Source organism: Odocoileus virginianus, chromosome 20 (genome assembly GCF_023699985.2).
Source record: "Odocoileus virginianus isolate 20LAN1187 ecotype Illinois chromosome 20, Ovbor_1.2, whole genome shotgun sequence".
NCBI lineage: Eukaryota > Metazoa > Chordata > Mammalia > Artiodactyla > Cervidae > Odocoileus > Odocoileus virginianus.
In genome coordinates, this window is record NC_069693.1 from 38,293,577 (window position 1) to 38,311,016 (window position 17,440).

A 17,440-nucleotide genomic window follows, 5' to 3' on the forward strand; every position below is an offset into this window, starting at 1 on the left:
CTCTATATTTCCTCTCTTTTCGTTCTAAAGGAAAGAGAAATGAAATAAACCTTTCTCACTTCTTTGCTTTCTGTTCTTCCCTAGATATCAAAATTTCCAAACACTCATCCTTTCACATTTACATTGTTCTCTGGAAAGAAACTCTTAAGAGGATAGAATCTTAGTGGTCTTTTTTTTCTTTTCTTTTTTTTCTTAACCTATTTATTGCTGTTGGATTAATTCTGGGGGTTCCTGTAAATTATTAAAGCAACAATTGTTGAGTTATTTTAATACAACTAGTGCATTCCTTATCTTTTTTTTTTTTTACTGGTTCTTAAGTATTTTCAGATTTTTTTGAATAATGAAAATAACTTGTGCATTATTAAAAGAGTCCAATAAACAAAAAGATTTCTTCTAAAAGTCACTGAATCCCACAACCCACAAAATAATCCCTATTATTTATATGTGTCTTTCCAGAGTTGTTTCTATATGTATACATGTAATCTAATGTGCTTTATTTAAAAGTACATGTATAAATCCACATCTTCATTCATAATGGCTGTCATAGTTTTCCAATGTGAGGATCTGCCATAGACAGTTTAACAGCCTTCTATTGATGAATTTTTAAATAACTTCAGCTTTTTTAAGTATCATGAACCTCTTTCTGCAGAGATCTTTACACATTTATCCAATTATTTGCTTAAGAAAAATTGCTGGAACCAAATCTTCTTTTTTTAATGCAACTGTTTTATTTTTGCTTGAATACCTGGAATTTACAGTTCTACTAGTTTCAAGTTTTTGTTTCTTTGTGAAAATGTTCAAATAGATTATAAGAAAAATAATATAGCCTTTAAACAATTTTTTCCAGGAATTATTAAACCAAAAATTGAATTTGTCTATTTAAGGAAATCTTTTAATATTTAGAAAATTCCTTTTTGTATTACAGATTTTGAAATTGTTTCGTTTTACTTTGAAGTCTCTTCACACATTTACTTTCTTGTGTATCAAGTGTTCTCTGCCAGAAGATGTTTCCCTGGCTTCTTGTAGTCATTCATCTAACTGGCAAATTATTTTTAGAGAATACTCACCTCTTTATTCAAGGTACAAATTAGTTTCAGATTGTGTGAATATGTGGGGGAAGGATATGTAAATGCAGTTTGCATTTGGTTAATGCTTAAATTAACTGCATGTGTTTAAGGGCCTGCTTTTGAAAGTTCCTTTCTATCTTTAGCTGAAATGCATAATTCAGCATAATACATATGGTTATATTGATCACAGCTGAAGATATTAGCACAAAGGAGCTCTGAAAATTGTTTAGTTGAATTGTTCTCTGCATTCTGTTTATTAATGGTATGCTCAAAGAACATAATTTTAAGAGTGAAATGTTATCTCATTTGAATAAAATGCTGTTTAGCTTAACCTGCTTTTTGTCAAATCATAAGGAAAGGAGGTTATTTTTCATCTTGTACAGAGTGCTTTGATTTTTTCATATTGTAATTCAGCAAGTCTATATCCTCTTTGAACTATAACGTCTCTGTACTTTTAAAGTCCCAGGAGTAATATCCCCCAATAAACAGTTTAAGAAAGGAAAAATGTAGTAGATAATTCTACATAAAATTCTGTAGAAAGAAAGTTGTTGTTACTCAGTAATACCTTCTCCCATTAATAAAGTATTTTCACACTAATAAAGCCTTGGTTTTAAAAATAACCAGTGAAGTGGGGACGTGGTTGTTGAAACAAAAGTCAGTGAGGGAAGGAACATTTGAATACGTTTATTTACACCAGTAACATATACCCTGCTCTGAAAAGTTGAGAGACCAGAAAACTAGAGCATAGAAGTAATATACACAGCATCTGGATGAAGATGGAGCAGTCACGTCCTTACACTTTAGGTCCCCCTCAGAACCCCTGAAAGTTTCACTGGCCCGAGAAGGAAATTACATTATCCCCAGGACCTTGGTTTTACATCTTTCTCACTACATTTACCTTCTTTTTGTTACCTAATCTGGATTGTGTTGTAACCTAATCAACATCAAATAAAGGGTTTCACATTATTGTTTTACTCTCTTAACTGAAAAAACAAATTTATCTCGTAATAACTCAAATTTATTATTAATCCTAATTTTTAGAGATAAATATTTGAGCTTTACCTTAAAATTTTTCAAGTATTGTTCACATTGGAAAATTCTTTCATTTAGTTCATTGAACAGTAGCCGTTTATACCCTAGGATAACCTTTTAACCTTTTGTCAATAAGAAAAATATTTACATATTTGATATTAAAATGGCTTTACATACCCTAGGGTAACTTTTCTTACTTCTTAGTTTGCCAGAAATATGTCATATTAAAAATAATCTAATTTAATCCATTTCTTCTTAACTGTGTGATTTACAGTTTTTCCTTATATGTAGCATTTATGTCTTGGGAACACAAAGCTTTATGAAAATCAGAAACATTTTTGTATAAGTGCAATCAGTGTGCAAATGTATTCATGTAAGAAACTCTTGGCAAATATGTTGATTTCCCTTTTTTTTTTTTTAAGAAAAGGAAACAAAAATGTACAATTTGAGTTGAGTGCTTCTAATAACCATAAGTCTCTGTGAGCAGGATGAAATTAGTAGAGACACTTTGGATGACATGGTTTAGAGTCAGTCCACAGGGAGACGACAAAGGAGAACACTTGACCGCCACGACGATCTCTAGTGAAGAGTACACTTAAGAACATAGGACTGAAGGATAGATTTGTTAGCTAGCCATTGTGCTTTTTTTTTTAAGTTAAGCATATTTAAGGCAAAGAATAAAAAGTTCAACTCTCGATGGATTTGCTGTCTTCTGTAGCTCTTCCCTGTACCCCAGCTTGTGGGTCCTGGTGAATGAGCACATAGGCAAGGGTAACCTATCTCCATCCCATAATGATAGCTCTGAGTCCATGTCCTAATTAATAGCATGAACTCAATGAATAAAGAATGCCCATGAATTATTATTGATACTACGATGCACTGGTTGAAAATCCATTTCTCTCACCTTAACAGAGTTATTTAAAAATGGGGTTGATGATAATTATGGATCCAGAGTTATCACCAGAGAAATTATCTTGTTTAAATTAAAAAAGACCTTATGCTAAATGGGGAAAAGATAACTCAAGGAAGTCGATTTTAAAAACACTAAAAGACACAATTTTTTTTTTTTGCATGCCTTTCAGGACCCTTAATAAGTAAGTAAAAGTCATAGATTTAGAAACATATTTTCTTAGGTATTTTAGATAGTATGTTCCTTTGAAGTCCCAGAGGCACAATTTCCTTATATTAATACTGTGAACCTCAGTCTTAAGTTTCTGATAAGCCAGTGAATCCATATGGTGGACACATGATGGTGTGCGTTTCTTCCTCATTCCCCTGCTGCCTTTGTCTAAGGTGCTAGAGAACAATACTAGCTCGAGCTGAGTGTGTATCACCAATTAAGTTAATTTAAAATGTGTTCTTCTACCTCATTCTCACTTAACTTTCTAATTGTGTTGACTTTATTTTTAAGGCCAAAATGAGAAAATCAGTCAAGAAAATAGACAACTCCAGTTACAGTACCTGGAACAAAAGCAACAACTTGATGAACTTAAAAACCACATGAAGTTTTACAACCAGGTGACCCATTTTCCTATTTAGGAAATGAACTCCAAATTTTTATCTAATTACTTTATACGTCAGGAAAACACTGTACCACAAAGCAACAGAATACAAATATACAACTTAGTTTATTAATCCATGGTATCTTGCAGCTTATGTTCCTTGAGGGTAATCTGTGTAGTTGGACTGTCTCTTGTACTTTCCATTAATATCTCACTGTGAGTTTTTACTTACTGTCTTTTGCAGGAGAGTGATATTAATGCTGATGAATTGAGTGAAGCTCTCCTGCTTATAAAGGTAACTTTCTAAACTTCACCATGAATTTCATGTCTACATATAAGTGTTTCAGCATAATGATGACCCTTATCTGTAACCTTTATACTTGCAGAATGAATTATTCAGGAAAGTGGTCAGGTGACATTTAGTTATAGCATATACATATTTCATAATGACATCAAAATTACATTAAAGTAGACCTCAAAAACTCATGTTTAAAGCACTTTCTCCAACTGTAACAAACATTTCACTTTTATGTGCCCCACTGTAAAACTAATCAACAATTTTCTGTCCCAAGAGACCTTGGTGCACCCTATTATCTTAAGTAAAATATTGAATTATACATGTCACCAGAAGATATTTTCCAGTTCTAGAATATTCTGTTATTTATAAGAAGACACAAGAAAATATATTTTCCTTTTAGGTCATCACAGTGTAGATTTTAATCAAATGAAGAAATAGAAATAAATGTACTTGATTCTCTTTTACATCGTGGAGTAATAAACTTTTTCTATTTCTCTGTAATTGTTCCAAATATCTATCCAATTATTGTATTCTATATCAGGACTGCTTTATTCCTATTGGAAAATGGAAATCTGTCTGTTTTCAATTAATGATTTCTTGCTATATCTGTGTTAATTCACGATTACATTTTAGAAACTCTTGGTAATAAAACATGTTTTTGTTTCAGGCTCAAAAATCACAAAAAAATGGAGACCTTTCATTTTTAGAAAAAGTAGACAGTAAAATTAATAAAGATCTAGAACGGTCCATGAAAGAGCTGCAAGCAACTCATGCAGAAACAGTGCAAGAACTTGAAAAGACAAGAAACATGTTAATTATGCAACATAAAATTAATAAAGATTATCAGGTACTGTAATACACTAAATCCAGAAGATAGGTTTCCTATAATATTCTACTGATGATTTGCATTTTCAAGCAGTATCCTCTACTATCGTCTATTATAATCTATTGTCATGTGTTACCACATGCTGGGAATTTAGCCTTGTAACTGGATACTTAGACTAAAGAGTTCTAAAACAAATAATGTGTTTTTAAGTCCTTGGTTTTAGAGAGCAAACTGTGGCGATGAATTCCCCCTTTACTAGTGTTAGCACACTCTGCAGCTGGGTTATAGTCTCTCCTAAGGTCCTGCCACAGCTATGTTTATATTAGCTTTTAACTAATGGGAATATCACTCCTTAAAAGGAATCCAAAGTTGTGTGGATTTCACTCCTGATTAATGAACATTGTCACGCATAATTTTCTCAACTGTAAGCTCTTTGAAGTCAGGAAACAGTGGTGTACAGCTCCCAGTATCCCCAGGATCTAAAAACTGCTTGAATCATAGTTGCTTTTAAAAAATTTTTAAATGGAACAGATCCTAAATAATGAAGCTTGTTATCTGTATTTTATTTAGATGGAAGTTGAGGCAGTGACCCAGAAGATGGAAAATCTGCAGCAAGATTATGAACTTAAAGTGGAACAGTATGTTCATCTTCTTGATATCAGGGCTGCACGCATCCAGAAACTAGAAGGTACAACATGCACAGTTCTTTGTCCATGGTAACTAGAGGAATGGATTTTTACAACAGTTGAAAATGTCATCCTAGTATACACTCACAATTTCTTTTTGCTCTTTTCTTTCCTCCAATTTATTAACGATAATAGTAATTTACCAGAAAGGCTGATTTTATCTGATACTTCTCTACTCAAGAATTCCCTGCTGCTTTTTTAATTTGGTGTTGCAGGCAAGATTTCAGAGTACTTCATAAAGTAGCACAGGCTAAATTTAAGCACCTCATTTCTCATTTCTCATGCCTCTCAGCCAAACAAGTCTGCTGCTTGCTCTTGGTCAGATTCATCTCACTCTGTCCAACCACCAGGGCTTTGTCTGCTCCACCTGAACCTCCTTTCTTCTCTTACTCCAAGGTGTAACCCTTCCCCACTTCGAAATCTAAGTACATGCCCGTGTCAGGAAGCTGGCTCCCATTACTCCTGGCCACTCCTCTCCTTGAAATGTCCCCACAGTGGTTTCCAGACTTTAGCAAGTAAGAAAGTTACATGGGGAACTTGTTTCATGGGTAGCTTCCTGGGTCCTACTCCTAGAGATCCTGGAGCCTGTGATTCTGTATGTTTAGAAATAATTCCAAGCAATTCAGATACAGGGGTAAGACTATACTTTGAAAAAGACTACCTTAGAACTTACCACCTTTACTCACACATACTCAAGGAACATGGGTTTGGGTGGACTCTGGGAGTTGGTGATGGACAGGGAGGCCTGGCGTGCTACAGTTCATGGGGTCGCAAAGAGTCAGACACGATTGAACGGCTGAACTGAACTGTACTTAAAAATTATGTTTGGAGATTGTATTATGTAAGTGTTCTTCACCATTGCAGTTTTGCATATTCTCTATGACTACAGTATATAAATTTTCCAATGATACTTTGTCTCTCTTTCATGTTCTCTGCCATGCAGCACTTAAACTTGGTGATCTATACCAGCAGTAATTTTGCACTCTTAAAGATCACTGAGAATCCAAAAACGCATGAGTTTATATGGGTTATACTTTAGATATTTATCATATTAGAAATTAAAAATGAGAAATTTTAAAAATGTTTGTCATGCTTAAATAATAATAATAAACCCATTACATATTTGACATAAATTACAGTATTTATTTTTTAAAAGCTGCATTTCTCATACCAAAAAAACAGTGAGACGAGTGACACTGTTTTAAACTTTTTAAATTGTTTAGCATTTTTGTATGTCTTTTTAGTGTCTGTCTTAATAGAAAACAGCTGGGTTTTTATATCTGCTTCTGCAGTCAATCAGTTATGATATCACACATCCTGTAGATTGTGGGAAACCCTATTATACATTTGTAAGAGAATAAGAATGAGAAAGGCAAATAACATCTTAGTATTATTTTAAAAATAGTTTTAACCTCACAGACCTCCAGAACAGCCTCAGGAACCCTCAAGGGTTCCCAGACCACACTCTGAGAACCACTGCTCTAAGTAGAGGAATTCAATAAATAATCTATCTGACTGAACAGGGTTTCCAAAGTCAAAGAGCATGTGTTCCTTTTATTTCAAGAAGTACTCAATAAAAATTTGCTTAATGAAATTTTCATGAGTAACAAGAAGGTCACATAGTTTGAGATTTTCATTCCTTTCAAGTGTCACTAAGTCTTTAGCAATATATTTTGTTTCCTAAATTCATTGATGATGCTCCTGTTCCTAACATATCATAAGCAAAGTGCTAGGCAGTGAGAATACAAATAGGAAAAAAGCTCGAACTCACAAGATGTCAACAAGTAAGTAGGCACACTTTACCGTGAAGAGTGTGAAGTTAGGAAAATGAAAAAGCTACCTAGGAAACATTGAGGAGAGAATGCCTGTTTATATCTGAAGATTCAGAGACGACTCCTTACAGTGGGCTTGGAGTCTTTAATAATGACAGAATTCACCACTAAATAAAAACGGTGAAAGTCATTCCAGGCAGTAGATGAGGCAGGTAAAAATGCCCTAAATGTGAAGCACCACCATTGATTTAAGAAATTGTGTATGATTTCATCAGTTTGGAACTCAGGATTGATAAAGGAGGAAAACCTGGAGACAAAGCTGGAAAGAACCAAATGCTGAAGGCCGTGTTTGCCACCTGAATGAGTTTGAACCTTATTAACCTAGAGAAGCACCAAGGAATCTTTGGGGTAGGAAGTAGTACACAAAACCACATTTTGGAGACTGTGCTCTAGGTATTGGGAAGAATGAGTAAAATTTGAAGGAATGAAGAAGTTTGGGCTCCATTAATAATCTAGGTAATAAACAGTCTGGGTGTAAGTAAGGTAGCATCAGTGGAGATGGAGAAGACATGGACAGATTTGCTGAAGACTTAGGAAATGTTTTTGAATATCAGTGACCCTACAGATGTGGGGAGCCCAAAGACAAAGAGCAACCTAGGGTGACTCCGTGGTATCTAGCTTAGGCAGCTGGGTGTAGGCTAACAACATTCACTTGGACTTCAGAGTCCAAAAGGAACTAGAAGAGAATATGAGTCATTCTTCTTTAGGTATATTAAATTTGATGTGCCTAGAGAGTATCTGGATAGAGGGCTCAGCAAGCCACTTAATGTGTGAGTCTGTTATTTAGGAAAGAAATCTGAATTAAAAATAGAAATATTGAGTCTTCAGTATATTGATAGTAACCGAAGTCATAAAAGGGGATGGGATTACTAATTATTAGAGAGATGCAAATAAAAACTACAATGAGGTACCACCTCACACAAGTCAAAAGAGCCATCATCAAAAAGTCTACAAATAACAGGACTTCCCTGGTGCAGTGGTTAAGACTCTGTGCTCCCAATGCAGGGGGCCCAGGTTCAATCCCTGGTCAAGGAACTAGATCCCACATCCTGCAACTGAAGATCTGCATGCCACAACTAAGAGCTCATGCAGACAAATAAATTAAAAAAAATTTTTAAGTCTACAGATAAAAATATTGGAGAGGGTGTGGAGTAAAGGGAATCCTCCCACACTATTGGTGGGAATAAAAATTGGTGCATCCACTATGGAAAATAGTATGAAGGTTCCTCAGGAAACTAAAAACAGAATTACCGTATGATCCAGCAGTCCCACTCCTGGGCATAAACACAGACTAAATTATGATTCAAAAAGATATATGCACCCCTATGTTCACAGTATTACTGTTCACAATGGCCAAGACATGGGAACAACCTAAACGTCCATCAGCAGAGGAACGAATAAAGAAGATGTAGCACATAGATACAATGGTATACTGCCCAGTCATAAATGGGCAAAATAATGCCTTTCGCAGCATCATGGATACAGCTAGAGATTATCATACTAAATGAACTAAGTCAGAGAGAGAACGAGAAACACCATACAGTATCACTTATATGTGAAACTAAAATATGACACAGTAAACCTGTCTACAGAACAGAATCACAGATGCAGAGAGCAGACTTGCAGTGGCCAAGGGGGAGGGGAGGGGGGGGAGGACGGACCATGAGGTTGGGATTCATAGGTGCAAGCTGTTACACTTAGGATGAAAAACCAACAAGGTCCTGCTCTATCGCACAGGGAACTGTATCCAGTCTCCTGGGATAAACCGTAGAGAAAATGTTTATTTGTGTATACCTGAGTCACTTTGCCGTACAGCAGAAGTTAGTACAAGATTGTAAGTCAACGATATTTCAACTTAATTAGAAAGTAAAAAGGGATACAATTACTCATGAAACATAGACTAAAAAACGGATAAAAGCAGAAGCCTAGCAAGCCAGCAGAGAAACCCTTAAGGAATGAGAAGAGGGGTAGGAGAAGAAGCAGGGCAGATGACGACATGGAATCCCACAGAAGTTCACAGAAGAGGATGTGGTCTTCATTGTCAGTTAAGCAAGGAAATCGAGTAACTCAGCAGTGGCCACAGGGCTGGAAAAGATCAGTTTTCATTCCAATCCCAAAGTAACGCAGGACCAAAGTCCGTTCACTCTAGAAATCAATTGGTTATTGGTGACTTTTTCTGGAGTAGTTACACAAGAAAAGTAAAGCAGATGCTTTTCGCAGGAGATGGAAGAGTGTCTGTTACATGAAGAATAGGAGACACAAGTAGACATTACTCTTTAGAAGTTTGGATGTAACCTGGGGGAAGACGTGTATTTAGAAAGAGACATATCATTTTATTTTTTTATTGAAGTGTAGTTGATTTGCAGTATACTCGTTTCAGATGTACAGCATAATGATTCAATATTTTTGTAAATTATACTTCATTATAAGATATTATGAGATAATGGCTATAATTCACTGTGCTATACAATATACCCTTGTTGCTTATCTATTTCATACATGGTAGTATGTATCTGCTAATTCCAGACTCCCTAGTTTGTCCCTCCTCTTTCTTCTTGCCTTCGGTAACCACAGGCTTGTTTCTGTATCTGTGAGGTCTGCTTCTGCTTTACATGTACATGAATTTGTATCATTTTTAGGTTCCGTGTACAAGTGATGTCATACACTATTTGTCTTTCTCTGATTTATTTCACTACGTATAATATTCTCTAGGTCCATCCACCTTGCTGCAAATATCAGAATTTCATTCTTTTTATGGCTGAGTAATATTCCCTTATATATATGTGTGTGTGTGTGTGTATAGCATCTTCTTTACCTGCTCATCTGTTGATGGGCACTTAGGTCCTTCCAGGTCTTGGCTGTTGTAAATAGTGCTGCTATGAATATTGATTGAATCACAGAAAAAAACAAAGGAATTCCAGAACACCATCTACTTCTTCACTGACTATGCTAAAGCCTTTGTGTGGATCACAACAAACTCTGGAAAATTCTTAGAGATAGGAATACAAGACCACCTTACCTGCCTCCTGAAAAACCTGTTTGCAAGTCAAGAAGCAGCAGTTAGAACTGGACATGGAACAGCAGACCAATTCAAAATTGGGAAAGGAGTACATCAAGGCTGTATATTGTCACCCTGCTTATTTAACTTATATACAGAGTACATCATGCGAAATGCCAGGCTAGATGGATCACAAGCTGGAATCAAGACTGTCAGGAGAAATATCAACAACATCAGTTAAGAAGATGATAACGGTCTAATGGCAGAAAGTAAAGAGGAGCTAAAGAGCCTCTTGATGACGGTTAAAGAGGAGAGTGAAAAAGCTGGCTTAAAACTCAACAGAAGAACTAAGATCATGGCATCTGACCCCATCACATCATGGTGGCAGATAGAAGGGAGAAAAGTGGAAGCAGTGATAGATCTTATTTTCTTGGGCTCCAAAATCACTGTGACTGCAGCCATGAAATTAAAAGACACTTGCTCCTTAGAAGAAAAGCTATAACAAACCTAGATGATGTATTAAAAAGCAGAGACATCACTTTGCCAACAAAGGTCTGTATAGTCAAAGCTGTGGTTTTTCCAGTAGTCATGTATGAATGTGAGATGAGAGTTGGACCATAAAGAAGACTGAGCATCAAAAACTTGATGCTTTCAAATGGCGATGTTGGAGAAAACTTCTTGAGAGTCCCTTGGACAGCAAGGAGCTCAAACCAGTCAATTAGAAAGGAAATTAACCCTGAATATTCATTGGAAGGACTGATGCTGAAGCTGAAGCTTTAATACTTTGGCCACCTGATGGGAAGAGCCAACTCACTGGAAAAGACCCTCATCCCTCATGCTGGGAAAGATTGACAACAAAAGGAGAAGAGGGCAGCAGAGGATGAGATGGTTAGATAGCATTACCGGCTCAATGGACATGAATTTAACCAAACTCGGAGATAATGAAGGACAGGGTAGCCTGGCGTGCTACAGTTCATGGGGCTGCAAGGAGTCAGACACAACTTAGCAGCTAACAACAACAGAACATTGGGGTGCGTGTATTATCTTTTTCAGTTTGTGTTTCTGGTTTTTTCTGGATGTGTACCCAGGAATGGAATTGCTGGATTATATGGTAGTTTTTATTTAATTTTTTGAGGAACCTCCATACGACTTACCATAGTGGTTGTACTAGTTTATATTCCCACCACCAGCATACAAGTGTTTCCTTTTCTCCACACCCTCACCAGCATTTGTTATTTGTACACTTTTTCATGAAAGCCATTCTGACAGGTGTGAGGTGATATCTCATTGTGGTTTTTACTTGCATTTCTCTAATAATTAGCAATTTTGAGTATGTTTTCATGTGCCTGTCAGCCATCTGTATGTCTTCTTTGGTGAACTATCTATTCAGGTCTTCTGCCATTTTTAATGAAGTTTTTTGGGTTTTTTTCATATTGGGTTTCATTTTTTCATATTATATATTTGGGGTGTTAGCCCATTGTAGGTCACATCATTTGTAAATATTTTCCTGCATTGAGTAGATTATCTTTTTGTTTTGTCAGTAATTTCCTTTGCTGTCCAAAAGCTTTTAAGTTTAATTAGATCCAGTTTATTTAGTTTTGCTTTTATTTCTTTTGCTTTAGGAGACAGATCCAGAAGACATATTGCTATAACTAATTTAGGTCAAAGAGTGTTCTGCCTGTGTTCTCTTCTGGGAGTTTTATGGTTTCAGGTTTTACACTTATATCTTTAAACCATTTTGAATTTATTTTTGTATATGATGTGAGGGAATTTTCTAATCTAGAAAGATATATATTTTTTTAAGAGCAACTTTATAGAATTATAATGAATATATTTTTTCCCCAGCATAATGGTTTTATTATGAAAAAAAATTTTAATTCATTATGGGAAAGTTCAAACATATATGAGTGGAAATAATTGTATGGTAAACTCTGATGTACTTATCACATAATCAATCAGTTCATGGCCAATCTTTTTTCATCTGTATCCCCAACTCCCTTCTATCTTACCCATATCCTTTTGAAACAAATCTCAGATACCACATCATCTCATCAATAAATATTTCAGGATGCATCTAACTGAGGTCTTAAAAAATAACAATACAATTACACCTAAAAATGAACAATACTTATTTACTATCATAAAATTTCTAATCAGTATTTAAATTTCCGATCATACCACAACTTTTAAAAGTTTTCATTTCTTTGGATGAACATACTTTAAATTGCACATATTTAAAGTGCACAGTTTGGGAATTTGGCCTATATATACATTTGTGAAACTATCACCATAATCAGGATAATAAACATATCCATCATCCCAAAAGTAGAAAAATATATATTTGGATAAACTGACAAGTAGGTAGCAGTGGAAAGAGAAATTGATTTTAAGGGAGAGAAGATAATAGAGCCAAACCAAAGGAGCAAGTGGAATCTAAATATTTACCTCAGTTATTCGTTCAACAGCCTTTTTTTTTTTCCTTTTTCTTTCTCCTTTTCCCTGGCATATCTGTATTACCACTTAAGTTGTCATTTTTTAACTAATGATGTCAAAATAAATGATAGATTTCTTTAAAACACAGTATCAATTACAGAAAAAGTGTAACTGTAGAATTTGATTGGGACTATACACCAAAAGCCATCAGATTTCCTACCACTTCATATGTATCTTTATATCTTTATATGTCAACACTTAAAACCTCTGAACTGTGTGTCTTCTCTTGCAGCCCAATTAAAGGATATTGCCTATGGCACCAAGCAGTACAAATTTAAGCCAGAAATCATGCCAGATGACTCAGTTGATGAATTTGATGAAACCATTCACTTAGAACGAGGCGAAAACCTATTTGAAATCCATATCAACAAAGTAACCTTTTCTTCCGAAGTTTTACAGGCATCTGGGGATAAAGAGCCTGTCACCTTCTGTACCTACGCTTTCTATGATTTTGAACTACAGACAACTCCCATAGTACGGGGCCTTCACCCAGAATATAACTTTACTTCTCAATACCTCGTTCATGTTAATGACTTATTCTTACAATACATTCAGAAAAATACTGTCACTCTTGAGGTCCACCAGGCTTACAGCACAGATTATGAAACAATCGCAGCTTGTCAGTTGAGATTCCATGAAATTCTAGATAAAAGTGGTCGAATATTTTCCACAGCAAGTTTGGTTGGTGAGTATAGTCTTACAGACTTCGGCTGTTTGAATCCCTGATTGGTTTCTATATCAATAAGGCATTTCACATTAGTATCTTCTCTCACAAATTCAAGGTGCCTTTAGGTAAGGACAGTTTTCTCTGATTCAGTTGCCCACTGTTGATTGCACTCTTAAATGTCATTGATAATATCAGTACAATGGCTGTTAATTTTTTAAAGCTTCTTAGTACAAATGTTTATTTGCCATGTTGATACCTTTGTTTGATTAAACATTAATTATAGTATGTTGATCAAATATTTTTTAAAGAGCGTACCGTTATCACTGTTACTAAGCACTGGGAATACTGTGATTGGTGATGAATAAGACAGCTGAAGCCCCTGCCCTCCTGTAGCTTACCTTCTAGAGGGGAAGACGGGCCATAAAACTATACACCTATCCTTAGATATGAAGAAAGATGATCGGGGCAAGAGGCTAGAGAGAGAGAAGGTTGCTTATTGAGATAAGGACTTCCCTACAGGATGACCTTGATAGAGACCTGAGTAAAGACCCATATCAGCCGTGGGGCAGCTTAAGCCCACGCCCGTGCTGCAACTCGGGCCCACAGCCAAATAAATAAACACTTTTTAAAGCTGCACGTCAGGATCCAGGGGAGGATTGTTTCGGGCAGAGGAAACAGCAAGCACAAAGGCCTGAGGGAAAAACAAACCTGACCAATTGGAGGAGCATCGAGGAGGCCTGTGACGAGAGCAGAGCTGACATTAAAGCACTAGGCAGGGATCAGATCATGCTGCAGAGCTTTGTGGGTCATGTTTGGACTTTTTTTTTCCTTTGAGTGATGCAAGTCATTGGATAGTTTTGAGAAGGTGAGTTACGAGATCACACATAGTTTTTTGTTGTTTGTTGTGTGTTCGTTTGGTTGTACTGGGTCTTCATTGCTGCACTCTGGCTTTCTCTAGTTGCAGCAAGTGGGGGCTACTCTCTAGTTGCAGGTGGCTTTTCTTGTTGCAGAGCAAAGGCTCACAGGCTTCAGTAATTACAGCACTCAGTAGTTGCAGCTCACGGGCTCAGTAGGTCTGGTACATGGGCTTAGTTGCTCCATAGCATGTGGAATCTTCCCGAAGCAGGGATTGAATCCATGTCCTGTGCATTGTCAGGTGGATTCTTATCCACTGCACCACCAGGGAAGTCCGACACACATAGGTATTAGAAGAACCATGCTGGGTGCTGTGGGAAGAATAGTCTATACAGGCCAAGAGGGAAAATGGGACCATTTTCAGGCTATTGCATTAATCTGTGGAAAGAGGATGGTGGCTTGGATTAAGATGGTAGTGAAAGTAGTGATAAGAAGTAGTCATATTCAGTGTAGGTTTCATTAACTTCTTTAAAAACTTGTTCATCAACTGAATGTAGAGAAACAAGAGAAAGAGACAAGGTAAGAGTTTTGGTGTGAACAACCAGGAGAATGATGAGGCCATTTGTTGAAATAGGTCAGGGAGAGGAACAAATTTGAGGAAGAAAACTTAAGATGTGTCTGAACAAGACTGACCTGCCTATTATACAGCCAAGTGGAAATGTCACATAAGCAGTTGGATATAACAGTCTGAAGGTCAGGGATAGAAAAGTGGGATTCATTAGCATACAGAATACATTTTAAGCCTTGGACCCAGATAATTCCACATAGAGAGTAACTGTACATAAAGAAGAGAAAAGGACCAAAGATTGAGCCTTGGGAAACTCTAAAATTTAGCATTCGGGAAGAAGAGGAAGAGCCAGCAAAATGAAACTGAGGAGTCACCGGTGAAGAGGGAGATAAACCGAGAGTATAAGTGAAGAAGCTTTCTCAAGAAAGAAAGAAGGTGACTTAGGTTCTGGGGAGGGGTTTTATCTTATTGATTGCATAGATAGTATATTCACATGGTTCAAAAAATCCTGCCCTCAGAAACTTAGCGTGGCAGAGAAGTAAACTGGTGAAGTGACAGTTACCAAAGCAGTCAGTACCCTAATAAGGACATAGTCCTCAGTTCCTGCAAAGGAAGCAGGGAGCCATAGAGGAAGTCATCACAGAGGAAGAGAGAGAAAGAGCCACAGAGTTGTGAGAAGGACTGAAGATGTGCAGGGCAGACATGCAAGGGTATTTTACGTACAGTATAGATTTGGCAATAGGTATGGTGTTTTCCCCTGTACTTATGGTACAGGAGAAAAATGAGGAAGGTGCCAAAGATTTCTTGAAATTTGAATTATAATGTGGAATATCACATTCATAGTTTTGAGGTTTCATATTGTATCTGTCAGACTGCATTGAGTGCAGCTTGTTAAAAAAAAAAAGAAAAAATAGCATCAGGAAAAAATCTTTTTATGTGTTAGAAGGATTGAAATAGTGTGAACTGGACTACCTCAACATAGTTTTTTAATAATATTTAACACACAGTGAAACTCATACTTGCAGAAGTAACTTATTCTCTTTTTCTCTGTTATTTGCCAGTCACACACCATCTGTGCAAGTCATATATTATTTTATTCAGTATAAAATTTATAGTTTTAATGCCTAATACCATTGATGTATGTTTTACTGGTATATATTTTGATTTATGGGGCCATTTTAACAGTGAATTATGTATCGGTTTGTAGGAACTAAAGGAGACATCTCCAATTTTGGCACAGTGGAATACTGGTTCCGATTAAGAGTTCCCATGGATCAAGCGATTCGGCTTTATCGAGAACGGGCAAAGGCTTTGGGATACATAACATCAAATTTTAAGGGGCCAGAGCAGATGCAATGGGTAAGGTTGTTTGACTTTACAAGCCTTTTATGACACGGAAATTTTATAGTATTTCTTTATATTACCATGCTTTAAACTGAAATCACTTTCTTTCACAGCCATCAAGTGGCTTTTTTTAAACTTTTTATGTCGAAATAATCATAGACTTAACAGGAAGTAGCAAAAATGTACAGAGGTCCTGTGTAGCCTTCACCCTGCTTCTCCCAGTTGTAATATTTTATGTAACTATAGTATAGTATCAAAGCCAGGAAATTGACATTGGTACAGTACTATTAACTAGGCTAGTACTATTAACTAGGCTACAGACTTTATTCAGATTTTCTAAGATTTACATGCACTTATGTGTGTATGAGTGTACAGTGTTATTTGTGTATGTGTGTATGTTGTCTGTGTAGGAAGAAGCAGAGTTCAATGCAGTTTTATCATGTGTATATAATCATGTAACAGCCACCACAATCAAGATACAGAATTGATCTGTCACCCCAAAGGAACTCCCTTGTGCTATCCAGGACACTTTTGAAAAATAGAATTGCAATGCTAATATCAGCTGTAACTTTCATTACAATTTCTGCTGTTAAGGAAATGAATAGCTATTCTTGGAGTTTCAGTTATTCTTTTTTTCCAGCCGTTTCCAACTTCTTCCAAGCTGTTTCAGAAACCTGTAGCTTTCTGAAATGCAAAGTAGAATGTAAAATGTATATTCTTTTACTGAGAATTAGAGGTTTAAAAGCAATTCCTCAGAGTAGCATTTTCCAAACTGTGTTTCATGAAGTCTTAACAGTCTTATTTCCAGAAGAATTCCATGATCCAATAAATGCAGAAAAGACTGAATTGAGCAAAGTTAAATAAGATCCTTGACTTTAGGGCTTATTTTGAGATTTGAGTATAACTTGAATCTCAAGAGGAAGCATGAAGTATACACTTAAGTGACAAAGGGATAGAATATAGTAGAAATATTTTGGAATGTCTGTCCAAGGCACAGTTCTCTTTTTTCATTTGGAACTGCCCTCTCTTCCAATCCATGGGGCTGGGCCCCCGGTGGCCAGCTTTACATTTGATGACCCTGCTCTCTCCCACTCCACTCAATTATAGTTAATGATTTAATAATAGCCACCCACCTCCAACTGAGCCAATCAGATTCTGCTTTCTGAGATCAAGAGAAAGTAAGACTCCATCGCTGAAACGTAGGAAACTGGGAACTATGGGGCAGCCATCTGCTACCATGTTAAACTGCAAAGGAAAGAAAATGTATCTAGA

General features: G+C 36.3%; 1 protein-coding gene across 3 annotated transcripts in view; it reads left to right on the forward strand.

The window, feature by feature from the left end:
• The window catches only part of RPGRIP1L (RPGRIP1 like), a 96,331-nt gene that overhangs the window by 34,715 nt on the left and 44,176 nt on the right, over positions 1-17,440 (forward strand). For 2 of the 3 annotated variants that reach the window (XM_020873080.2, XM_020873082.2), the window contains exons 11-16: positions 3,511-3,617; positions 3,846-3,896; positions 4,567-4,746; positions 5,296-5,413; positions 12,967-13,419; positions 16,032-16,183. In XM_020873080.2, the coding sequence (XP_020728739.2) occupies positions 3,511-3,617; positions 3,846-3,896; positions 4,567-4,746; positions 5,296-5,413; positions 12,967-13,419; positions 16,032-16,183 (1,061 nt within the window). The remainder of the gene's footprint in view (positions 1-3,510; positions 3,618-3,845; positions 3,897-4,566; positions 4,747-5,295; positions 5,414-12,966; positions 13,420-16,031; positions 16,184-17,440) is intronic. The other variant, XM_070451296.1, reaches the window with a different exon arrangement.